This window comes from Haemaphysalis longicornis, unplaced genomic scaffold (genome assembly GCF_048455015.1).
Source record: "Haemaphysalis longicornis isolate Haplotype H1 unplaced genomic scaffold, Haemaphysalis longicornis Haplotype H1 scaffold_1, whole genome shotgun sequence".
In the NCBI taxonomy this organism is placed as follows: Eukaryota; Metazoa; Arthropoda; class Arachnida; order Ixodida; family Ixodidae; genus Haemaphysalis; species Haemaphysalis longicornis.
Genome location: NW_027526203.1, coordinates 369,480,812 through 369,506,893, shown reverse-complemented (window position 1 = coordinate 369,506,893; position 26,082 = coordinate 369,480,812). Strand labels below are relative to the sequence as shown.

At 48.0% G+C, this 26,082-nt stretch overlaps 1 protein-coding gene across 1 annotated transcript in view; it reads right to left on the bottom strand.

Moving 5' to 3' along the window:
• The window catches only part of LOC144155066 (T-box protein H15-like), a 127,282-nt gene that overhangs the window by 26,062 nt on the left and 75,138 nt on the right, over positions 1-26,082 (bottom strand). The window contains 1 exon segment of the mRNA XM_077686298.1: positions 2,878-3,358. Coding sequence (XP_077542424.1) covers positions 2,878-3,358 — 481 coding nt within the window.

Genomic DNA, 26,082 nt, shown 5'->3' with positions numbered 1-26,082 from the left:
CCCCAGAAAGTGAATGGGAAAATCGCCCCGCCGGTAGCGTAGTGGTTATCGCACCAGACCGGTATTCTGGAGGTCGTGGGTTCGGATCCCACCTGGCGGGCATTTTTTCTTCACTTTCTTTCTTTCTTTCCAAATTCTTAATCTGTTTCAATGATCTACCACATCCTCCCCTTTGCTTTCCGAGGTTTTCTCGACTGCCAACCCTTATTTCTGTGTTATTTTCAACGAGCCCCTCATTTCCTATATATATATATATATATATATATATATATATATATATATATATATATATATATATATATATATATTGTTGCTTCTTTCCTTTTTTATTTTCTTCCACGGGTTTAATTTTCATTTATCAGCTCCAACCGGTTTGCGGTAGCCCACGTGGCCCTCGTCAGTCCCCCCTTTGTGGGCACGTGACGTTTTCATCCGAGGCATCGTCGTCATTACGATCGCGATCAACGTACCTTGTAAAGGATCTAGCCTAAAACGGCGGGCAGTGGAACGCGGAAGCAGACGTGCGGTATACGTGTTTTAGCTCTGCGTGGGTGCACCATGCCCGGTATATCAATCCATGCAGCTACTCTCGGCTGCGTGATAGACAGTCTCTTTTTTTTTTCACGTCAAGCTTTGAGTTTGTTTATTTGGAGCCCATTCTCTATGACACGGGCCACTCCTAACGACGAATAGGCCAATTAAGTCTGCCGTGACCGTGCAGCCCCACAGGCTACACAAGCTCCGGTGGAGATCGTCGGCGCGGTACCAAGAACAACGGGACGTCTATACGAAAAAACAAAAACACGGACGGCTACTTCAGTAAATGGGATGAATTAGGCCCGAAAGAGAGCTGGTCTAAATATTAACTGCAGAGTTTCAACACTTCACAGAAGCTCGCTTAACAAGCGTAGAAAAGTCTGCTCGTGTTCCCTTTGGCATTCAGGCGCATTGGAATGCAGCCAAGCGTCGAACTAGAAGAAGGCTGAACACTACTGTTATAACTCTTTCACTGCTCCTATAAAAAATGCAGACTTCTAGGAAAGAAGTCATGGCGCGTTAAAATGCATGCGGACATCCCTGACGACGGCCCGTGCAGTGTAAAGCGCCGTTACGCGCGTACACGTATATATAATAAGCCGCCGCAGGAGGAAAAACAGTAGAAATGGGACTGAACACGAAAAAAAAAAAGAGAAAAAATGAGAATAAATTCACGCTTCTCGCTTTAAATATTCATAACGCTTATCGCTTGCCTCGTTCACACGTCAGCTCCAATTGAGTCGCGCTGCAGCCTGTCGTCGCAAAAACTGGCGAAACCAGAAACCATGGAAAAAAATTAACAAAGGGCGCCTCGCAAAGGAAAGATTTCGTAGCTGCGCTCTTTTTAACATTGAAGCGGCGTGTTTTCTTTATATTCTCCTCCTTTAATGGAGGGTGGCGGCATCTATATAGCTCGGGTGAACGCGCTCGATGGCGAGCTATTTCGCAGGAAGGTTGGTAGTAAGAAACTCGCGTGCATATAACGCGGGCAGATCTAATGAGAGTAACCATTCGGAAGTTTAAATAACCTGGGAGCGGATTCTGTAATTTCTCTTAAGTGACGGCCGTCGTTTCCAGTGTGACATCTTACTGGCGTCAGAAATTCTTAATGTTTTTTTTCCTTTGATTCGCTACGCATTCACGACTGAAAAAAAAAAAAAACAGTCTGCGCACGCTTAATAAGGGGCAGCGCGCTTGAAACGTGCGCAGACTGTTTTTTTTTTTTTTTTGTAATTTTCCTTTCGCGATTGAATTGCGAAATAAAGAAACTCCCTTTCCTGACCCCGATACGGCATCAGACTGAAAACAACGGCCGTCGTTTTACGGAAATTACAGAATCCGCCCCCTGTACAGTCACCGGTTTCGACGAACCTGTTACTCTTCCAGGCTGGCATGTCAAGCATAGCAGTGTTTAGACAGACAGGTTTAGAGGTGACGGCATGCCTGAGGGCGGGCAAGCTGTCACCCAAACCGTAGGTCGTTTACCTTCGCGCTGACTTTTGTGCGGTCTGCACGAACCTTTTCTGTTTATGCTGCGGAGGAGATACCACTGGAAGATTTTTAGTCTCGATAGGTACAAGACAGCAGTATTGATACGGGATAGAGGGGTATTTACAAAATTGTATTTACAGTAGTTATGCTATATACAGCTTGCAGAAGACACGCGGTGGAAGAGAGCGCCGCGCAAGCAAGGGAACGAACTACACGCGCGTCACCATCTGCGTCTTTTTCATCTGCCTACTTTGATGATGATGCCTGCGTAGTCAGCACATCGATCGCCCCTTTTTGCTGTGAAGGTAATTAATGCCGCGTAACAATATTACTTGTGCTTAATTTCAATCAAAGGCTCCCAATATATAATAAAGTTGATTTAATATCTGCGCGTCAAGCAGGCGTATGCAGCGTACGACCAGGTGATCACGCCTACGAGGCATTTTGACATTGATCGCTTCAATAGTCAATAATCAGCCAAGATAATCAGCAGCGGCGGTGCCTGACCGTTTGTTTTAAGAGGTTATAAGCAGACCGACCATGCGTATTTGTATGATTTGTCATAACGTGAGGCGCTACTACAGTACGCGGTTCTTAAAGCCCAGTACATTGATTTCCTACGTTTGTATAACGTATACATGATATTTTTAAGGTCAAACAAATGGCTTTACCTGCGTCCGATACACACATATGCGCGGCCACCAAGCTTGCGCAGTACACGCGTACTTAGTATTTTTACACTTGTTTGACATCTTTTGTAAAGTACTGCAGTTTTAAAGTTTTTTCACTAGATCCAGTTTAGCGCCCCTCGAGTAAAAGCAGGCCGGATTTAAAGAGAAAGGAGCGTACCTGCCCGTCTTGGTGATGATCATCTCGGTACCCAGCTCGTGGAACTTCTCCCACAGATCTTTGGTTTCCAGGTGAGCGTCGGCGTTCCTCAGCTCGTCGCAGTTGCATCGCGGCAGGATCTGGGGGTTCTCGACGCGGGCCGAGCCCTTGGGGTCGCGGTGCTTGCCGCTGCCAGACCGGGCCGCGCCCGGGGGTCCGCCCACATCGCCGCCGCCGCCGGGGAGTTCGCCGTCGGAGGCCGAGCAGCCGCGGCGCGCCGGAGGACAATCGACGCCGGGCGTATCCGGGAGATCGTCGTCGGCCAGCGACGAAGCGCTCGACGCCGGCGACGACTCGAGCCGCGCAGCGGCTGAGCCCGGAGCGAAGCGTCCCAGGAACTGCAAGCCACCGCCGGCGGCACCGCTCTCTGGAGACGACGCTGAACGCCTCTGGGAGCGAAGTGAACCGAGGAGTGGTGGGCTGCTGGGCTCGCAGAGCTTGTCTGTGCGGGGAGACAAAAGCCACCAGGCATCAGCGCCAGATGTCTGCAATGTCGGGCAGCAAGAAAAAAACAGATTGGCAGTCCTTTCTCGGGTTGGGCCAAGGCTGGACTAAATCATGCAGGGCATTGGTTCATTATCATTAGTTTAAAGAGCGACGACCAGCTGTGGCTTGTGCAACGAGAAGTACGGCATGTACACATTTAGCGGAAAACACCGCGCCTGTGAGCGCAGTGTTTGTTACATATGGTCGGAAGAGAAGGGGTGGGGGGCGAAGTCTGCAAAAACGACACCATAGTTTTAAATGCCATGTCGTATTGGCGACATAAATGGATGTTGCCCTTGGTTCGAGGGTTCTGCGAGCATCTCAGGGACGAAAAAAAAGGTACGTGACGTGCGTCGTGGCTGAATGGAACGACGCTAAAAACGATCCGACGGAAGTGCGTCGTTTTCATATGCATTCTGCATGATGGCTTGGTGCGTCACAACCGTCAAGTCAAGCGCTTTCGTGGTTCTGTAAAGCGAGCTCAGCCGCTGGGCACCTGGGCTATGCAGAGAGGCCCATGCTAGGGGGCCCTTGTTCACGCAGGGGGAGGGGAGAGGGGAGAGAGGGCCCACGGAGACAAGAGCGAGGGATTAACACCGTGGGTGTAGCCAAGGGATGCTAACTAAAGAGGAAGCTTTCGTAGTGAGCAGTGTTTTCAGCGTGGCCGCGCTGACAAGAAAGGACAAATTAAGAATGCGGCTTGCTATGCTGATTCCGTTGCAGTTCCGTGAAACGAGAAATGACAGTTGATTGCTGTCAATAACACTGTTGACTATGATTTACCATTCCGTTCATTATAATACAGACGACATACACAGTACATACAGCAGGAATATGCCACCTTGCCTGTGGTTTATCATACACACATTGACCCTTGATCAGTTAAAAGCAATTGAAAATGTCAAATTAATGACGATAAATTAATACGCAGCGCAAGTTTGGCGCACCACAGTGAAGGTCCACCGATTATTTGGGGCTGAGTTTTGCCACCGTTGATTATCGACAAACTGTTCACCACTTTTAAATTGTATACGACGTTGAAGTGACTTCACGCCCCACTCGTCGTAAGGAATTTTAACTCTGCCGTGGGTCCCAAATTTAACGAAATGTCCCATTAGTGTCGTGTGGAAGAAGGGGAAGGGTGACGTAGCGATGTGGGGATTATATAAAAACGCGTTTGTTACTAATAAAGTAAGATAAAAGTAGCGCATTGTTTTGTCTTCTTTCTGTCGTCTTTGTATAGTCTTCGAAGTGAACGTTCACTAACGAAATGGCTTCGCACTGAAAAAAATTTGGAGAAACTCCCAAGTGGGCCTTGTCGGAAGCCGCTCGGCCATACACCGACCCCCTTCCAAGATGGCTTCACCACTATGTACATGCATTGCTAGGAAGACTTTTTTTTTTTCTAGGCAGGCTGATACCGAAGTAGGAAGGCCTGAGGGCCTTGTGTTAAATACCCCCGAAAGACCCCATGTTTCCCTATGGAACACTATAAACCGAGGCCGTTTAAAGTCAGCTTCATTACTGTACACAAGTGCATAGCTGAAAAGATATATTTGGGGGAAATATAGTTTAACCTCGTTATAAGGACCACTGATATAGCGAATTATCGGTTATAGCGAACTAAATACGAACTTCGGTTGGTCACGCTTTATTTCAATGGAACTTATTCTTTTATGACGTAACTGAAACCGTGAGCCGTGTGCGATATCGGATATAGCGAAGAAATATTTGACCAGGAGGCTGAGAAGCTATTTGGAAAAACCCTCCGGCATCCGAAACTGCAGAAGTATAAAGGCCCTTTTCCTCGTGGACACTGTGGGAAACTTCATTCTGCTCAGTGCTGTGAGTAGCCACCAGCTGAAGATCACATCCTTCATCAAATAAATAAAGACGCAGGCCTGTCTTGTCAAAAGAACCTTGTTTTGTTGTAATTTCACGTACTCATGTTCCGGCTCATTCATCTTGAAATGCAACAAGGAGAAAGGTAAGGGTTAACTTGTATATAATGGGTTGGAAGCCTAAAAATGCATTTTTATATGAAGTATTTTTGCGCGAGCCAGATTGTCGATTTATTACAGCCAACTTTTACATCTACTGTTATAACGAATACCGGATATAATGAACTAATTCGCTGTTCCGATACTGCTTTGTTATAACGATGTTCGACTGTATACGGGAAGTGTGACAGCAAAATATGAAGGCCACAGCGCCTTCCGTGTGCTGCGAAAGCGTGACACATGAAACGTTACAGGCGGACAGGCAGGTTTCCCCGTTGAGTCCACATATAACTGCTTTGGCATTTAAACAAAATATGTCGCTCCGAGATTTCAACTAACGTTGCTTAACCCAATTGAATGCCACATACATGCATATATCGTTCTGTATATATTTAAATCATGCACTCCCGTGCAATGTCAAGAAAAAAATATGTACAATTGTGCAAATGGCACCTGGCATGTTTTCAGTCGATGCACGGTTTGCGCTTTTGTCGCGCCCTCCAGACTGCGGTCGTGTTGAAGACGCTAAAGACGACATGACCCTTATCGTACCCGTGTATCTCTCTCACCAAGAGCGAAAATTAGCTTGTTCCAGTGCGTGCAATATATCGTATCGTACTGACACAGGAAGGAGGGCGCAAGACGTGCAAGGCAGCAAAGATAATGCAAAGCGAGGTGGAAAACGCGGCTTATCAATCGGCTCTCGTGCCTCGCACTTTGTGCGATACGCATTTCATTTCAGTGCGCACTCTCTCGTAGCAAGCGTATCTTGTAGTTGGCTGCGCTATGCGGGCCCCAAGCGGCCTCCTCGCTGGAACAACCGCAGCGGGAGCTGCGCCAAGTTCCTGGCGAGCGGCTCCGGTCTTTTCGGTACAGGACGTTTCGGTACAAGGCGTTTCGGTACGGTCTTTTCGGTGCACGGGTGTTTCGGTACACGGGCGTTTCGGGACACGGGCGTTTCGGGACACGGACCTTTCGGTACAGGACATTTCGGTACAGGGCGGTTCGGTACAGGTCGTTTCGTTTCGGCGAGCGCTTTAGGCTGCGAGCGTTGTTTACAGGGTGGTTACAAGCACGGAATTTGTGCCTATTTATTACAGATGTTCTTGTTCGAAATTCTGCGTTATTTTAGGCCAGCAGTTGGTTATGCGGCCTTCCCAAAAAAAACATCTGTTGATTTTTTAAATATTAGCTGCGATATTTGTGGCATTCAGACAACCTATAAGTGTTCATTATTTTGTTTCTTAGCGACCTATTATCGCCAGAATGTTATATAACAAATCAGTGATAGTATCATCGTGTTTTTCAGTCGTTTTTTTGACGATTTATTATCACCTGTTTATTTTTTCGAAAATCAGTGAGGTAAATATTTTCTTTTTGCACTTTGCGGAAACCCTTCGACAACGGTTGCGGGAATAAGTCCCACCGCACGGGGAAGGAACCTGTCCCTTTATAACGTAATGACGAAGAAGTTGCAATTTCTGTGTTTCTGCATTTGTGTGCGTTGCTTTCTTCTGATAACGCAAGTACTTGAGGTGTTATTAGCAATGCATTACGGAAGGCACCTATTCTACCTTGCCGCACGCTTCCGTCCCGACTTATTCGTAGTTAGCAGGGACTGCCGCGGGTTTATTGTGTTTGTGAATCAAATTTGGAAATGATTTGTAATGACGTTGAAAGCACTCTGTAATGTTTTATGCAGCATACATACAGTTATTCTTCTTCGCAAGGACTGCTCACCTGAAATTCTTGGCGTTTTGCTAATATGGTCGTGACCTGAGACCAATGTCACCTGCTGCTCCCCATAATCAGTACTTTTTTGAGCCGCACAGCGTTAAAATGATGTTCGCAGAAGCAGGTGTCGGCACGACATTATACATGGCATATATATAAAAAAACAAGTGCCGACTGCAACAGGCATGCTGCAGGTTAAAATGAGCCGCTGCAACTCAAATCGCGTGGGATGATGCAAGTGAAAAACCCAGTGTAACACATTAGCGCTACTATTCCGACGGATAATGTTTCTAACTGCACTGTTAAACCATTTCATTCTTATTTATAAGATAGGTGTTTACTTAGTGTAACAGCCCTGAAGAGCGCTTAGTGCGTAAGAAATATTTCCCGCAGCAAACATGCACGTCAAAGCAGCGTCACCGAATAGGAGCCACGTTGGATCGTGGCTCATTGGTACCTCTGAAGTACGGTACTTTTGTGACAAAGAACTTCGCTACTCAGAACAAAATTTAAAAGAATGTCTAAGTAATTGAATAATCGATTCAAGGAACATTTATGCGAAAAGTAAACAAATGAAACAGGATCGAGGAACTATCCTCAACAAATATTTACAGGAGAAATCGCTTGAAAAGCATGCGGATTCGTAAGTAGGCGTTAAATAATCACAATATGAGCTCAGAAGCCGTCTTAAAAATAGATCCTAGAGATCCTGTGCAACATCAAATCAAAACAAAAACAAAATAAAGAACTAACTGATATGTTCATGCAGCGAAAACTCTTTAAACCCGTAAATTTTTTATTCTGGACCAAAATATTGGACCGAAGGGGCTGCGGAACCCCAATGGAGGTTCCCCGTGGGGTCAGTCACCTGTCTAACCAGAATTTCTCTAGACGCACGGAGAGTGGGGGAGGAGCGTGCATGGCTTGCGGCGGAGCTTGCCTAAAACGCTCGCCCTAAGATCGGGCTCCCGCTGACATTCGTGCCGCTAACCATTCGGGGTACCAAGGCATGTTTTTTTTTTTTTTTAGCAGAATGCGCCGAAGCCCAAGAGATCACGTGGGCGACGACGGTATGGGAAACGCGAGGGCGCAAATAAAAAATTCAGCCCCGCGAGAGGACGAATAGTTAATATTTCTTTTTTTATTGTAGTGTTTAACGCGCCGACGCAAAACGCAGGTGATGAGGCGCGCCGTAGTGAAGGGCTCCGGATTAATTTTGACAACCTGGGGATCTTTAACATGCGCCGAAATCTCGTACACACGGGCGTTTTTGCTTTTCGCCTCCATCAGAAAAGCGGCCGCCGTGGCCGGTAATCGAACCCGCGACCTCGTGCTCAGCAGCGCAACGCCTTAGCCACTGTGCCACCGCGGCGGGTAGAAAATACATGATGATATTGTCGCTAAAGAAACGAAGTAATGAACAAGCTATACATCTTCTGGCTACGGTTACGTAAATAGGCATTTTTTTGGCAAGGCCGCATAAATTTCTACTGGACTAAAGTAATGCAGAAATACAAGCAACAACAGTTGTAATAAACAGGTTCGATTTGCGTACTTGCAACTCCCATGTTAACAACGCACGCGAATTTGGCCGCCTCAAACGCTCGCTCGAATTCGTTTTCGCGCCGAAACGATTTGTACCGAACCGCCCTGTACCGAAATGTCCTGTACCGAAACACCCGTGTCACGAAACGCCCGTGTCCCGAAACGTCCGTGTACCGAAAAGACCGTACCGAAACGCCCTGTACCGAACCGCCCTGTACCGAAAAGACCTAGACCCCCTGGCGAGCCCGCCACCTTTCCCGTGAGATCTTACAATCCACAGTTCCTGGTGCAGCCTGTGATGTCATGTTGATGGTGGCGGATAAATTGCAGCCGCTGTCACGTAAATAAAACTGCACCCTCAACCATCCTGTTTATCATAAAGTTCTTGAGCAAACGCTTTCCAATGTTGGCTGTCTGATTTCTCGCTGTGTAATTTCTCTCTGAAACTACAAGACAAGAGGGGAAGGAAACACGACTTGACACACAACTGCGCAAGATGTCAACAGTCTTACTCTACGTTCTGCATAATTTTGTTTCATCACGACGTTCGCCATAGCGTGCGCAATCTCTGGTTTGCTGAATTGAGGCTCATTTCTGCGCTTTGTATAAGCTTGGGGAACATAGTATAGACCCCCCCCCCCCCCCCCCAGTGTATAAATCAGAACTATTTCTAATAAGAAACTGGTCAGACAATACTTCCTTAGAGTTACTGATTGATTGATTGTAGGGTTTAACGCGCCGTAGTGGAGGGCTCCGAATTAATTTTGACCACCTGGGGATCTTTAACGTGTGCCGAAATCTCGTACACACGGGAGTTTTTGCTTTTCGCCTCCATCAGAAAAGCGGCCACCGCGGCCGGGAATCGAACCCGCGACCTTGTGCTAAGCAGCAGATCGCCTTAGCCACTGTGCCACCACGGCGGGTTAGAGTTACTGCAGCTTCAGGAATCATGCTAATAGAATTAGTTCTGAAATTGGTAGGAAAACCGCCTGATCTTTTTTTTTTTTTCAAATAAAACGAATAACCAACACAAAAGGAGCAGATAAAAGCAGTGCCCTGATTTGGTAATGCTGGTGGTGAATTAATAATTGCATTTCATTGCCAGAGTTTAAAGTGAAAGGGAACGAACCACCATTTTTTTATCTCACTACACGCCTCGTATGGAAGTTAGGAAATAAGAGTGCAATAAGAACCTTTGCTTAATCGGAGGATTTCAGCATTATAAAGTGTCAACGAAAGCTTAGCTCTATATGGTATGTTGGCAACTGTAATGCTTCTGTAGTCCCACCTTTCAGTACCGCCAATTTCTTCGTGCTTGCTTGATCGTTTGCTTGTAGTTTGTTTATTTGTTTTGTGTTGTTTGTCCGTTCCACTGCCTTCGGCAACCGTCTTGGTATTCAAGCCTCGATCACGCGCTGGGCCACTTCGAGACTATTCCCACCATCGAACAGTCGTCGAGGACCTGCTTTCTCCTTTTTTTTAGCGCGCAGCACCGCGTACCGTGCGGGGCAGACGAGGGCTGCCAAACCGTGTTCGGAGTTTCCTGGAAGCCCACATAAGCCGACAAAGCTATCCATTCCCATTGCGCTGACTCTGTATAACACTGCGCTTGACTAGAGGGCCGTCGATGCCGGTGACTCCACTGCCACAAATCAGGAAGGACTGCCCGCAGAAATGCGTTCGGGGAAGGAGCGTCACGGGCAGCTCCCCTTCGCAACGACCGGCGCTGAACTTCGCAGGCGCGCCAGCCGAAGGCGCCGCAGTTGGGGAAATTTGAGCTCCTTCGCCCTTGCACCTTCAGCACGCCGCCGAACGCTTTCCCCGTGCTTCCTTTCGGCGCCTTTTCGGAATGGAGGAAAAAAACCTTGTTTAGCTGCGGCCTCGAAAGGCGGCTTCGGCAGCCAGCTGCGGTATTGGCTTACGCGCACCGACATGGCACATTTACTATAGGGAACAGCTTCACCGCCACCTCCTAGTCTTTCCCTCTGCACCCCTCCTTTCCCTTCTCCACGTGCGGAGGGGTTGAATTTTGCCGGAGACACCATGTACTGTAACGGAACAATGCTAAGGATGCACCTACAAAGAAAGCCAGCCTATTACCAAGAAATTATTTAAAATTATTCGGTGAATGATAGAATGGGGAATCGCTAAGTGACTTCATCGGTATCACAACATGTTGGGGTTATATGAAAAACGCTTTCAAAACCCGTTGACGAGTGCTCCAGACAAAGAGCTGCTACAAGCCCTCTTAAAAAACAAAGCAGAGAAAGTCTCCATTGCCTTCGAATCGGCTTGTATCTGGTTTTACGCACTGAAGTGCACACCCAACCTGTGGTTACGAGTATGCGTACTTAGCCGTTCGCCCCATGTGGCACCGTAATCGAACGTTCTTCCGTTTTTGATACGAGCAATATATTGTCAAGCTTTAGTGTGGTGGCGATCTGAGATTTCCGTTGCAGCATTATAATCGACTGCTTAGTTTTCGGGCTGTTGAACTACATATAATTCAAGAAGGTGTTTTGAGGGGTATTAAGAAACAAACTGGGGACTTCTTTCTGTCTCAAAAACAATAAAAAAGCGATTACAGGAAGCTAGGCGACCTGATACCTGTCTGCTGTAATACTGTAGATTTCCCTCGAACAATCGGAAAGTTCCAGGTATGAAAGAAAAGTCATATAAAAAGTTACCTGCATAACAAATACGGAACAAGGTTTTTTTTTTCATTTGAAAGTGAATGAGCGAAACAATGTGAATTTATTTTTTGCAAAAAAGAGGAAGTATAAGTCTTGCAACGAAGCAGCACTCGATACGCATGCCATTGAAGAAATATTCTAGAAAAAAAAAAAAAAAGAGCAGCTTGATCACAGACGTCGGAATTACTTGACAGGGGAGGCATAAATTCTGAAGGGGATTCAGAGATGAAAAAAGAAAAAAGAAGGCAAAGAGCAAACGAGTCCAATGAAGGAAGTTTAGCACAGCGCCATAACTCGAAATAAGATGTGTACGCGAAAGCATCCTCCTTTAAACTTTCTTAAAGTCATCAATATGCAGACGTGCTTGCACTGCACCACCAGCCTTCCAAAAAGGTGTCATAAACAAGTTGGCAGAGCATCAGCTATTAGTGTCTTTTGGGAGGACTGGGGAATGAAACTTGATTGCACACTACGCTATAGCACTGCGCACTAAGACAACCCCGGGTGACGTGAACTGAAATATCCCGAGGCATTTCGAGCAATCGGTTGCTCTTTTCCTAAACCAATCTCGCCAGAAATATTGTTTTACACTGTCGTGACATAGTCCGCCTTACACCGCTTCTTCAGCTCCTACTCCCAGTTTTATTCCACCAAGGTACCCTCGGGCACCGAGCAGTCGGGGTGTCTGCCACTCGTTGGGGTACCTATACGTCCGCGGGAATTCTCTTTTCGCTCATACATCCCAATGATTGCAGACAGATGTCACTGCATGGCCTACTTCTCACAGCGTGTAGGCCCGCTGTTTGCGGCATGTTTGTATCACGACATACCATAAACTTTATTGTCGGTGAAAATCACTAAATCGTAAAATAATTTCACCAAAGACGGCCGGGATGTTGTTCGTCGCAGCATCACTGTAGTTGGGGATATTAAATTTCGTGCAAGTATCAAGAAATATCCCCTATTTCTATGCACTTCCGAACGAACACGGCTACACCTCCGCCTCATTTTCCTACGTTCGAACGGCTTTCGTGCCCTAGTTGGTGAAATCGGGGAGGGGGAACCCTGCTTTCACGAGGCTAAACTACCCCAGACACCTCTCAATAGCGGAAACTAGGGTGTCGAGAGGCACCCGTGCTCCTCATCACCACGCACGATGCACGCACCCGAAGGGGTACTCAGTTCGCGCGGTGCCCAGCGCACCCTAGCTCCTTGGCTTCAGCGCCGAGGGGACGACGCCCTGCAAAAGTGCACATATCCTGGGGCCTGTTTACGGTGGTTCGCTTTGACGAACGCTTCGATTATTCACGAGCGGCCCCTCCCAGCCGGCCGATATGTCCCCACCGAAGCGCCCTTGGCCAGCGCTGTGTCGCCAGAGCACCAGTATAATTCACTCGAGCGATTAACGACAGGTCGGCGCCGCTCGCGTGGCCAGCCAAGGCAGCGGCTCAGTCGTATGCGCGCGTGCGCCAACAATCGTCCGATCAGTTCCACTGATGGTGGTTATTAATGGCCCCCCAGGAGTTTGTTATTCGCTAGGACGACAAAGCTCGGCTCTCTATCGACAGGCAACACAAACCGTCTGTCATGATTCATACATGATTGGACAGTTGTTCGGCAGAGCTTCGAGACGCTACTCAGAACCGTAGACACTGCTTTGTACGAACTGACTGGAATCGATAATGTATGTTCCGTTTGGAGCTCTAATCTCACAAGTCAGCTACACGGCGGCGCTCGGCAATGTAGCCCAGCGCAGCGCTGCGCTCGGACCGCGCTGTGTGTCGAAGGCGCAGCCGTAATGCGAGCGTTTGTCCGGTCTATGCTCAGTGCGACAACTGCGTGTAGGCGTAAGCAAGACAGGTAACGGTAACGACTAGAAATGAGCCCAACGTCGGCGTGATAAAATTAGCTTCACTAAGCATTAGCATATATGAGCGAACTACATTTGCATACATTCTTTTTTAAAAAAATCAAGAACAAAAACGAATTTCGGGGGCTCGACGTAATTATACGGGGATCGACCAATAATAGGAGGACGCCTTTTTTTTTTTTCAATTTCACAAGGTGGTGGGGTCGACTTTATACCTAGTTCGACTAACACGCGAGTGTATATGGTATTTATGACGTCATTGTACGCTCATGAACATACGATTTGCTGCACGTGATGCGTATATATAGGTATTACACGTGTCGAAGCACTTAAAGTTTGGCAATAGAAAGAGAAAAACGTGCAAAATCGAGAGTTCCGGAGGAAAGCAAAAAAAATCAGGCTGAAGAGTGAGGATGGGGTGGAGGAGAGAGAACTGGCGGCTAGAAAATGACACTGCCTGTTCAGCGGGAAGCGTGGAAGCGGCCTCAGCAGCAGTCTGCCTGCTGGCGGGGCGCGAAGCTGGGCTATGTCTCGAGGGAATTAAACGTTCCCTGATAGCGTTTGCACGGCCGCCCCCCGGCACCTCGCCGGGAGGCGCGGCGGCTTTGAAATTTAATAATGCCAGACCGCGCACGTTTTCAGCGAACGGCGGAATCAATCGGCCAAAAATTGGATTACCAATAGCGGAGTGCGACTGCGGCCCACGAGACGCGCTTTCGACGCTTCGCGCGGCGCAGCAGCCGGCGGCAGCAGCGGCCGTGGCTGCCGGCGGCGGCGGCGGCAGCAGCAGCAGCAGCAGGCGTATAAAACAGGTCCGTTTACAGACCATCAGGGTAAAGTGATACGCTGATGGGGATCATCCCGGCGCGAGGCGCTGCTCTTTTTTGGCCCCGCGACCACGCTGTGGGCCCCGAAATTAGGTTAGCCCGCCCGATATGTCCGGGCCCTTGTGCAATATACAGGCGTAGACGTGATAGTGAAATCTCGGAAGGAAGGCGCGAAGGGGTTGAAGCGGCTCCAGGCGCTGCTTGTTTTGGCCCTGCGCCGCCGCGGACGCCACCGCGATTACGCCCTCGGCTGGCACTCCGAAAAATGAGCGCCTGCTGCCGCTGCAGCGCCCGCCGTATCGCACTTCGGCGCTCGCCATCAGCGCGCCGCCGCCCGCTACACCTTGCGGGTGCAGCGCGCTGCCGTTGCTTCGGCACGCTTTAATTGAAGTACCGGTCAATTTACGCGCCTCGCCGCGAGCCACGCAACCTGTGCCGCGATAAATTGACGTGAAAATCAGCGGGCACCGATGTGCCCCGTGTGGCAAACAGGCCCTCCGTGACAGCCATCGCAAGTTCACGAAACTTGCGGAGGAAGGCGGCCAAGGGGCGGCCGTTGATACGGCACCTGGCGTCGTGTAGGACCGATGTTTATCAGAAGGGCAGCATCGCCAATCGCTTCGGTAGACTCGCTCGGGCGGTGTTGTTGGAGGAAACATATCTAATGTATCGGAGAATCCGGAAACAGTCCTTTTGAAAAAGAGCTATGCTGGCACAAAGACCCACGCACAGGTTGGAACAAAATTTTGTGCCCAACGTGTATATAGCGCGCGGAGTGTTTATTTTTCAAGTCATGCTGTGCTTGGCATCCACTTCAGGACCTGTAGTGGGTTCGTAAAAGGGCGTGTTAAGCTTTTCTAGGGCTACTTCTTCCTTAAAAGTGCGAGATATAGCCACGGTGTTTAAGTAACGAATGACACTGAAGCCACGCAACTAGGTAGCCCTCTGCACCACAAAAAAACAGCAGAACAGCCGGGCACCAACGTAAGTGCAGCGATACGCAATCCTGAATTAAGTAAACAAGAATATAAATTTATACGAATAAGTATAACCACATGCCTTTACAGGAAAATACTACTGCGTGAACACTAAAACACAAAACTCGTTCATTAACGAGGTTAAGGGAAGGAAAAAAAAAAGGGAAAAAGGGCGGGTGGTCGGTCCTCCCACTCCGGTAGACCAAGGGTTGCCGCCGCGGTCTTCGCTCGGTTGATCAGTATAGGACCTGGTCTTCAAGCCGGCCGCTTGAAGGCCGAAAATATGAGAAACTGTGTTTTAGATAAGTATATATATATATATATATATATATATATATATATATATATATATATATATATATATATATATATATATATATATATATATATATATATATATATATATATATATATATATATATATATATATATATATCGTGAGCAGTCTTGACCACACTCCCAGGGGTGGAGAATTCCAGAGGACAATTCCCGCACTTCGTTTTCATCTGTACATACTCATCAGAACCAGCCCATGCGGCACTGTTTCATCATCTTCTATGGACATGATCATCATCATCGTGTGTTTGGTGTGCTTGCGGCTCGAACGCCTCAATAAACGCCGTTCGTAGCCCTTGTCTCTCAATATATGATAGTATTAGAGTACCTCCACTGAGGCACGCAATTCAGCAATGGCGGCCATTTTGGCGCTTATTTGTGTTGCGAGACTGCCGCATCGCCGTTAACTTCGACCGGGTCGTTTGTCAGCTCCGGTTCATACTGTTGCTGCAATTGCCGTAACAGCGAGTTTTAGCTGACCGTTTTTCGCGGTCCCCTCCGCTCCGATAGCAAGCGCGAGCCCCACTGCGCAGGCGTGGCGCGCTTGGCTGCGAATGGCATTCATTAGAGAGTTTTACCTGACCATTTTCGACGGTCCGCTCCGGTATCGGCGGCTCGCTCAGCGCAACCGGAGCCAATTCGCCGCCAAGCGCGCCACGCGCGCGCAATGGCGCTCCCGCTCGCTACCGGAGCGGAGCGGACCGTCAAAAACGGCCAGCTAAAGCTCACTATTGAGCGCAAGCGACAAGCCTGCTGAGACGACGAGAAACATTTCTAATATGAAATGTTCCTCGTCGTCTCGTCGTCTCAGAGAATGTGATGGAGGAGGGGGGTCTAGGTCTTTTCGGTACAGGGCGGTTCGGTACAGGGCGTTTCGGTACGGTCTTTTCGGTACACGGACGTTTCGGGACACGGGCGTTTCGGGACACGGGCTTTTCGGGACACGGGCGTTTCGGGACAGGACATTTCAGTACAGGGCGGTTCGGTACAGGTCGTTTCGGTGCGAAAACGAATTCGAGCGAGCGTTTGAGGCGGCCAAATCCGCGTGCGTTGTTAACATGGGAGTTGCAAGCACGCAAATCGAACCTGTTTGTAATATTACAACTGTTGTTCCTTGTATTTCCGCGTTACTTTAGGCCAGTAGAAATTTATGCGGCCTTGCCAAAAAAATGCCTATTTGCGTAACCGTAGCCAGAAAATGTATAGCTTGTTCATTACTTCGTTTCTTTAGCGACAATATCATTATGTATTTTCTACCCGCCGCGGTGGCAAAGGCATTGCGCTGCTGAGCATGAGGTCGCGGGTTCGATTCCCGGCCACGGCGGCCGCTTTTCTGATGGAGGCGAAAAGCAAAAACGCCCGTGTGTACGAGATTTCGGCGCACGTTAAAGATCCCCAGGTGGTCAAAATTAATCCGGAGCCCTCCACTACGGCCCGCCTCATCGCCTGCGTTGCGTCGGCGCGTTAAACACTACAACAAAAAAAGAAATACTAAATATTCGTCCTCTCCCGGGGCTGAATTTTTTTATTTGCGCCCTCACGTTTCCCATCCCGTCGTCGCCCACGTGATCTCTTGCGCTTCGGCGCATTCTGCGAAAAAAACCATGCCTTGGTACCTCGAATGGTTAGGGGCACGAATGTCAGCGGGAGACCGATCTTAGGGCGAGCGTTTTAGGCAAGCTCCGCCGCAAGCCATGCACGCTCCTCCCCCACTCCCCGTGCGTCCAGAGAAATTCTGGGAAGACAGGTGACTGACCCCACGGGGAACCTCCATTGGGATTCCGCAGCCCCTTCGGTCAAAAATTTTGGTCCAGAATAAAAAAATTACGGGTTTAAGGAGTTTTCGTTGCATGAACTTATCAGTTAGTTCTTTATTTTGCTCCACATACCAACGACCAGTGCCTATGTGAACCCTCAAACCGTGCCTGCAGCTAACCGGAAGAGGAACTCTAAACGATTACAACGTCATGTGATCATTATTTGTAATACGGGTCTTCCCTTTTCCTTTTCCCCCCAACCCCCACCAGGGCCTCAGGCCTCTTCCCAAATAAAGGTCATTCATTCATTCATTCATTCATTCATTCATTCATTCATTATTTTGTTTTTGTTTTGATTTGATTTTGCACAGGATCTCTAGGATCGATTTTTTAAGACGGCTTCTGAGCTCATATTGTGATGTTTTAATGCCTACTTACGAATCCGCATACTTTTAAAGCGATTTCTCCTGTAAATATTTGTTAAGGATAGTTCCTCGATCCTGTTTCATTTTTTACTTTTCGCATAAATGTTCTTTGAATCGATTATTCAATTAATTAGACATTCTTTCAAATTTTGTTCTGAGTAGAGAAGTTCTTTGTCACAAAAGCACCGTATGTAAACTTCAGAGGTACCAATGAGCCGCGATCCAACGTGGCTCCTATTCGGCGACGCTGCTTTGACGTGCATGTTTGCTGCGGGAAATATTTCTTACGCACTAAGCGCTCTTCCGGGCTGTTAAACTAAGTAAACACCTATCTTATAAATAAGAATCAAATGGTTTAACAGTGCAGTTAGAAACATTATCCGTCGGAATACTAGCGCTAAAGTGTTACACTGTGTTCTTCACTTACATCATCCCACGTGATTTGAGTTGCAGCGGCTCATTTTAACCTGCAGCATGCCTGTTGCAGCGGCACTTGTTTTTTTTATATATATGCCATGTATAATGTCGTGCCGACACCTCCTTCTGCGAACATCATTTTAATGGTGTGCGGCTCAAAAAAGTACTGATTATGGGAGCAGCAGGTGACATTGGTCTCAAGTCACGACCATATTAGCAAAACGCCAAGAATTACAGATGAGCAGTCTTTGAGAAGATGAATAACTGTATGTAGGCTGCATAAAACATTGCAGAGTGCTTTCAAAGTCATTACAAAGCATTTCCAAATTTGATTCACAAACACAATAAACCCGCCGCAGTCCCTGCTAACTACGAATAAGTCGGGACGGAAGCGTGCGGCAAGGTACAATAAGTGCCTTCCGTAATGCATTGCTAATAACACCTCAAGTACTTGCGTTATCAGAAGAAAGCAACGCACACAAATGCAGAAACACAAGAAATTGCAACTTCTTCGTCATTACGTTATAAAGGGATAGGTTCCTTCCCCGTGCGGTGGGACTCATTCCCGCAGCCGTTGTCGAAGGGTCTCCGCAAAGTGCAAAAAGAAAATATTTACCTCACTGATTTTCCAAAAAAATAAGCAGGTGATAATAAGTAGTCAAGAAACGAGTGGAAAAACACGATGATACTGTCACTGATTTGTTATATAACATTCTGGTGATAATAGGTCGCTAAGAAACAAAATAATGAACACTTATAGGTTGTATAAATGCTACAAATATCGCAGTTAATATTTAACAAATCAACAGAGGTTTTTTGGGGAAGGCCGCATAACCAAATTGTGGCCTAAAATAACGCAGAATTTCGAACAAGAACATCTGTAATAAATAGGTACAAATTCCGCGCTTGTAACCACACCGTAAACAACGCCCGCAGCCTAAAGCGCTCGCCGAAATTCGTCATTGTACCGAAACACCCGTGTCCCGAAAGGTCCGTGTCCCGAAACGCCCGTGTCCCGAAACGCCCGTGTACCGAAACGCCCGTGCACCGAAAAGACCGTACCGAAACGCCCTGTACCGAAACGTCCTGTACCGAAAAGACCGGAGCCGGGAGGAGGGTATACCCTCCTCCATCACCATTTTTAGTGGCTTACACTAGCTTTGCTGGACCCCCACTTTCGCAGGGCGTGATGAGTGCGTGCGTATAACTATGTCGATATTGTGTAGTATTGTCCGTTGTATGGTCAATCGATCTGTCTTTCTCCTCGCTGTTATTTTGGTGAATGATCTTGTTCCACGTTCACCCACTCCTGCTTAAAGCCTGGCAATCAGGCTAGCAGCATGTCAATAAATAAATAAATAAATAAATAAATAAATAAATAAATAAATAAATAAATAAATAAATAAATAAATAAATAAATAAATAAATAAATAAATAAATAAATAAATAAATAAATAAATAAATAAATAAATAAATAAATAAATAAATAAATAAATAAATAAATAATCTTTTCAACAGTTCCTAACAAGGCAAAGCTATATTTGTTTTTGTTTTTTTCGGCAGGATTTCTTCGACGCTGAAAGATGTGGAGGAGAAAGCGTTACAGCCCTACCACCCGAACCCTCATTGCATACGCCACTGGTTCTTACGTTGAGTGAATAATGAAGAAGACGAATTGGATGCGTGTAAAATAAATGGAGAGACCAGACTGAATAATTTGAGGCGCTAAACAACGGGGACCAGAAGAAACTCGTACGTAGACACAGACAAGGTGCCACTTCCAACTAAACTTTATTAGTGAAAAACCTTAGATTAAATACACAGTTCTGACGTCATGAAAACGGAACACCAACAACGTGTGCAATCCTACACGTGTCCATCTAAGAACTCGAATTCTTTAAGTGATAATGAGACCGACGGTGTACTGATGCACTTGTTTCCCGCCTTGTGAATGACGTACGCCTCCCCATTTTCCCTTTCTTGCCTATCTCTGACCCATTTTAAAAACGTGGCCTGTTTGAAGAGCGGAGTGCAGTTTGTGCCCTGCAGAGTGCACCTTTCGCAGTGCTCAGCCATGTGACCCCCTGCGTTGTTCCTTACTGCCCAACAGTGCTCGTGCGCTCTGTCGTTGAAACACCGGCCTGTTTCAGAATATCAATTAAATCACTTCAAGTTTTAGATGCGACTGCATCTCATTCACTCGCCTTGTCCCTCCATACGGCGTTGTCCACACCCCTCCCCCTACACTATAAAAAAAATAGTTAGCGGCGCCCGGTTTCGATCCCACGACCCTGTGGGCGGAACGGGAGGTACTGGTGCTCTTCCCACTGCGCCAAAAAACCGAGACAGAATCAAATGCTACGAACTAATTGATAATTGAATGCTAATTGATAGCCCTGTTCTATATGCAAGATGCGATGAAGACATGGATAAAGTTAATATTATTAAATAAAAAAAACAAATCAGGAACACTTGACTGTTTGCGAGGTACAAGCGGCTTACGGCATCCTATGCAACGGAAAGTGTATTAGTCAACCCTTACTTACTATGTGTGAACGTCAATAATCGCTCAAGAACGTTAAATGCGTATCGTATATGTTCTGGAACAGGAAGGGCTAACAGTTAATTACGCTGATCATGAAACACGTTGTATGAAAGTTTGCCCACATTAGCTAGATATTTAAAACTTTACCAAGTGTAAAAGGTTCGTACTTCATTCTTATGGAGTTGCGTAGAAGAGCGTAAAACCGCGTCGAAGGTATATGTCATGGAGCACTCCAGATCACCTCATGCGTCAAGCATCGTCCACCGAGCATTTTGTATTTCTTTCCAGTCTAAAATTTACCCGCCGCGGTGGCTCGCTGAGCCCAAGGAAGCGGGTTCGATTCCTCGCCCTTGGGTTTGATTGCACGTCGTTTTCGCGTAAAACCTGGCACTGCACGAGTTCGTGGCTTCCGGATTTCAACAGCAGCAAATTGCAAAATCATACTGTACTGTAGGTTTACTGACTCATCAGGTAGATCCTGGTGGTCCAAATTAATCCGAAAGACCATTGTAAAGATTCACTCAGCGCCGAAGTGTGTCTTTAGAGCCCTGATTGGACATTTGTATACAATATAACTCGCATAGGGACGGAGAAACAACATACCGACGACGTGTATTGTCTCTATACACGCTTTTTTCCGTCAGCGATTAAGTAGCCACTTCAAATCAGTCCGAACTGAGCTACCAGCAATATCGAGAATCAATACCGGTGGGCATTGGCGCGTGGTACCGACCTAAGATATTATACCTCGGAGTGCAACGTGTTTCTTCTGAAGTTTCAGGGAAAAGGCACAAACTCAGCAGAAAGCGCCTGATTGACCGTCGTGGTGGTCGAGCCAGTCTCCAGCCGCAACTGCGTGTCGCTCCCAACGTGTGAAAGCTTGAACAACGCGTATTGAGTTGCGGACGCTAAAAAACCGCAACTGCGTTCGGTGAGCGATGAGAGTCGGTAAACGAAACGCACATACAAGTCAAAACGCGTGCACGCACGCACCGGTGGGCGTTTCGCACTCGAATGTGCAAACTTTACGAAAAGAAAGGGCTGGGGATGCGGCGGAGGCGCCCAAGCAGCGCTGAGAAAGGCGTGCACGCGTGAGAGAGCCGACGATGCGCGTTGGACACGCTCTGACAACCTTGGCGTTCGAGCCAGCGCGGTTTTGTTGTGCTAATCGGAAGCCCTCTCCTTTCCGTCCGCCCTTTCCGCGATTCTCAGCCCGATTCTCTTCTCCGCTTCGCACGTCGAGCATCCCCGTACAGGCCTGGGCCTGCGTGTACAGACGCCACTGCAGCTGTCGAAAATGTCGCTGTAAATACGCTGTAAATGCCGCTGTAGCTGTCAAAAGAGCGCGTATAAGTTCGAAGAAATCTCGTCACCGTTTCCGAATGTGACCACATTTTTGCTTTCACAGTAGTCAACGTTTTCTGAAGAACTTCCGCAAAGCTGCTGTGTCGTTACGGAATTAACGGTTTGGAGCAGCCCCTAGCTATGTTTTCATCACACTTTCCCCTTCTCTCTCCGTGTATGTATGTATATACATGTTAAACACACACGCACACATGCACAAACACGCCCGCCCGCCCGCCCGCCCACCCGCACGCACGCACGCACGCACGCACGCACGCACGCACGCACTACTTTCTTGCACTTCCAGGGGTGTCAGGAGGAGCAATGTTTGGGGAGGAGGTACAAATAGCCGCAACTTACACGCGCCTGATCCAACCGTGCTTACAACGGGCAGCTGCAGCTACGTACGCATATATGTTTATTCACCTAAGTGAAAAAAAAAAAAAAAAAAAAAGAGCGTTCAAACAAACAAGCTCGTGTTGTACATCACTTCAGATAGTCCGAAAGGCTTAGCCCTGCAAGAGAGAGGTAATGCCGCATTGCAAACTGGACGTTCAGAAAAAGAAAAGAAAGAAAAATGCGTCTTTGTGTCAATACAATGGCAGCGGCCTTGCACTCTATATACACCTGTGGGTCTGCTTCACCGCACTGAACCTAATTGAGTAATTATTGCGATGAAAAAGGCAAAGTTTTAGGGGCGAAGCACCTCAGGGGCTCGGGCTGTCGGCGTCTTATGTAGTCACGGTACTAAAACACCGGGACACTCGTTTTCCAACGCCTCGCGCTAGAGCGCAACGCGTTCTAAAAGAACACACCGGGAAAATCGTTTTCCAACGTCTCGCGCTGGAATGTTTCATCTCGATAGGCAAAAACGCGTACTAAAAGAACACACCGTGACAGTCATAACTTCGCGTAACTCTGAGGCCCATTGGGGCAAATTTCATGTTCCTTCCTGAGCTTGCAAGGTTTGGAAGCTTCCATCAAGGTGACTTTGCTCCAACACGCTCAATCCTGGGTTCCTTAAAAAAAAAAAAAAACCACGGAGGCGTCATTAAAATATGTTACTTTGTCGATTATATTCACTTTCCATCATTCGTCATTGACCGCTTATTGAGAGAATAGTTGAATCTTCCGTCCTTATGCGGGCCAACTGAAAAGATTTATGAAAAAAAACATTGTTTTAAATGGAATCATCTCTATCTAGGAGATCACAAAATAAGTAAATAAGTGAAAATATCGTCGCAATGTCTATAGCAAGCCGAGCTCAGCGCGTATGAGGGTGTTCTGCGCCCGCAGTCTACGATCATTCCAATGCTTCTTCCGTACAAACGTACTAACTTGGAAAGATCGGCCGGGTATAAAAACCGGAATTTGAGGCGCCGATCGATTTACGGCGCGCACGTAATGAACTGCACGCGGAGCGGGGTTCCCGGAGTGCATTCCAGCGCGATGCTCTTGGCATTCGGTAGCCGGCGCAAATGTTCGGCATTCGGGGAGATGTTTCCGAAAAACCCTTTTCGACGCTGGCAAACTGCTGAATCGGGACGTGGAAATTACAGGTCGCGGGGCGGCAGCTTCTTTTAGGCCGCCCTGTAATTTGGTCGCCTCTCGTATCTCAGCCGCAGGCTGCTCCGCAAAACGACAGCTTTGCCACGTTCTGCTGATCACTGGAAGAGAAGGGCGAGAAAAAAACGGGCGCCCAAATGGAAAAAGAGGATTCCCACGATCTCAGGGACGTTGTCACTCAAGGACTGACAAGCGGTGGAATCGGTCGGTATACGACGCGCTGCGTGTGCACAGGGCATTCTTTAACGCTCGCGATGTCTGTCGCTGGAGCAGCTATAGATTCTTGCCGCTGCGTGGACAGACGTCCAAGCTTCCGTTATCATCGCGGCTCGCCGGAGACAATTTTCCGAGTCACTCACCACAAAGATCGGTGAAATTCCGGAGGCACGTTTCTTTTTTTCATATGGAGTACTATGTGAAACAATCGTAATGTTGGGTTCATGCTCGACAGCACCTACACATGCGTAGCGGTGGGAAAACAGTGACCGGGAAACAAGTATTCGCTCACGTTTACAGACATTCCTCAACAAGAGAGGGGCAGCTATGGGAACAGTTCTTTGACATCCAGCGATTCCGGATCACGGGGCAGATACCAGACTCAGTTGCCCTACGCACTGTGAGTGCACGATGCTTCAACGTCCTGTAATAATTTTTCGCCAGAAATCAGGTGAAGTGAGACGGGTAAGGAGGGGTGGGGTGGTTGAAGGGGGATTTGGCCAAGATTTTTATTTTTGTCGCCTATTTTTATCATTCGCGTAACGCCCAGGTTACCCGGCACAATATCACGACACAATATTCGTTTGCTGTCAGCTCATTGCCACCAGCGAGCCGCCACCTTGGAGGTCGCATTATACGGCCTTGCTACAAGTATAGATCTGATGGCAAGGAGTAGTGCGACCGAGAGACAGAAGACGCAAAAGGTTTCCCCTTAGCGGGCGCTGACTTCTCATTCCAAATCAACATGCCACCGCCACCAACCATGACGTATAAATAAGTTGTTTTGGCTACAATATTTGAAAGTAAAAAAAAATAGACAATTCGTCCGAACTTTCATATCACACTTCTTGTAGGTGGCTTTACTAAAAATAAAAAGGGTGAGGTGATACTAGACTTCATCCTTGGAGTGAGTGGAGAAGGAGGAAGGGGGAGGTTGTTCGGACTGGGTGAATAAATTATTGGCTTCAATCAATCGTAGAGAATACATTAACTCCCGGCGCCTGACAATTGCTTACATGCCAATTTCTGGTACTTTTCTGAAGTCACAGAGTCGTCGTGCGAGGTAACCTGGGATCATTTGCACCTGTAGACTTCTGCACGTCGGGAAGGATGTACGACGTAGCCAATAAATTAACTACGCGGCTACTTTTTAAAAATTAAAATAAGCTAGCAATGCCCCTTCGGGAGCTTCCGAAGGTTTTTATCGGCGATGCAAAGCAGCGTCGTTTTTTTCGCCAAGGCGGTTACTTCCAAAGGCTCCTGCCTGCCTCCACCTGCAGATAGGAATCCGCCATGGGAGTGGTGCACGGCAGCTCCTGCACCGGCAGCTTCGAGGAGGAAGCATGCACGGTTCACCCGAATGCGTGCATGCTTGCAGGCGAGACCGTCCACGAGGGAGACACCGATCGCCGCGGCGTCACTTCCTCCGGCTGCCACGGACAACCGAGAGGACGGCGCTTCCGTGCGTCCGTGTGATGCGCCAGCCAAGCACGGAGAGAGCCGGCCAGCTGGACCCGTGGTCAGCTAGTATGTCCTCCTTTTGTGGACGCATGCGCCTTACTTTTCCCACAGAGGACCGTTAGGGCCGTTCCGCTATCGCGCCGCGCCCATTGTGCCCGAGGCATCCGCCGAAGCTTCCTCTCGGGCAAGCGCACGCCGGCCGCTCTCGGCACATCCCTCGGCGGATAGCCACGATCCCGGGACGCACTGCTTGCATCTGGCGCCCTGTGCGGTGCGTCCCGGGTGCACACGATCAGTGGCTGCCTCCGACCAACTGGCATTGTTTCGCCACTTTCTATGACCGCATTTTTTTTTCCCGCTCGCTTTTCCGTCCACCGATTAAGCGGCAACTTCGTCGCGCTCCGCTGTCCCTGTTCCAGTGACGAGAACGAGCGTTGCTAATCTGAGTTTTACACTAAGCCAGTCAGCAACGGACGTCGGAGGAAACGAAGTTGCACCGGAATAAATTTGCAGGCATGGGCTTCTCTAAACGTTTAATGCAACGCAACCTTCCTTTTCCGTACGAAACCGCTTAAATAAAAAGGAGAAGAGTTCCGCACTTGACACTCGCTACTGCTCAATTTCGTAGCCAAGTCCTTCGTTAGCACGGCGATGTCATACTGAGCGTGTGGCGATTCTGGGCTAACAGGGTGATCTGTATTTTCTGATAGTGGACTTGGTGTCGGGCCCGCTTGTCGTCCGAAGGGACGCGCGGTAGTTGAGTGATGCAGTACTCATATATGGACCTTCAGCATCTGCGACGGTTCCCGAAAAGAGCAGCACCGCTGCCTTGAAAAGTCGAGATTTTGTGACGAAGGGCGACTGCTTGTTGCGCTCTTTCCTCTCTTCCGTGGATCTTTCGTGAGCCAATTGAGCAGCTCCGTCCCGAGGATGCTGCGCGCATCCTCGCGGCAGCGAGGCGGCAACT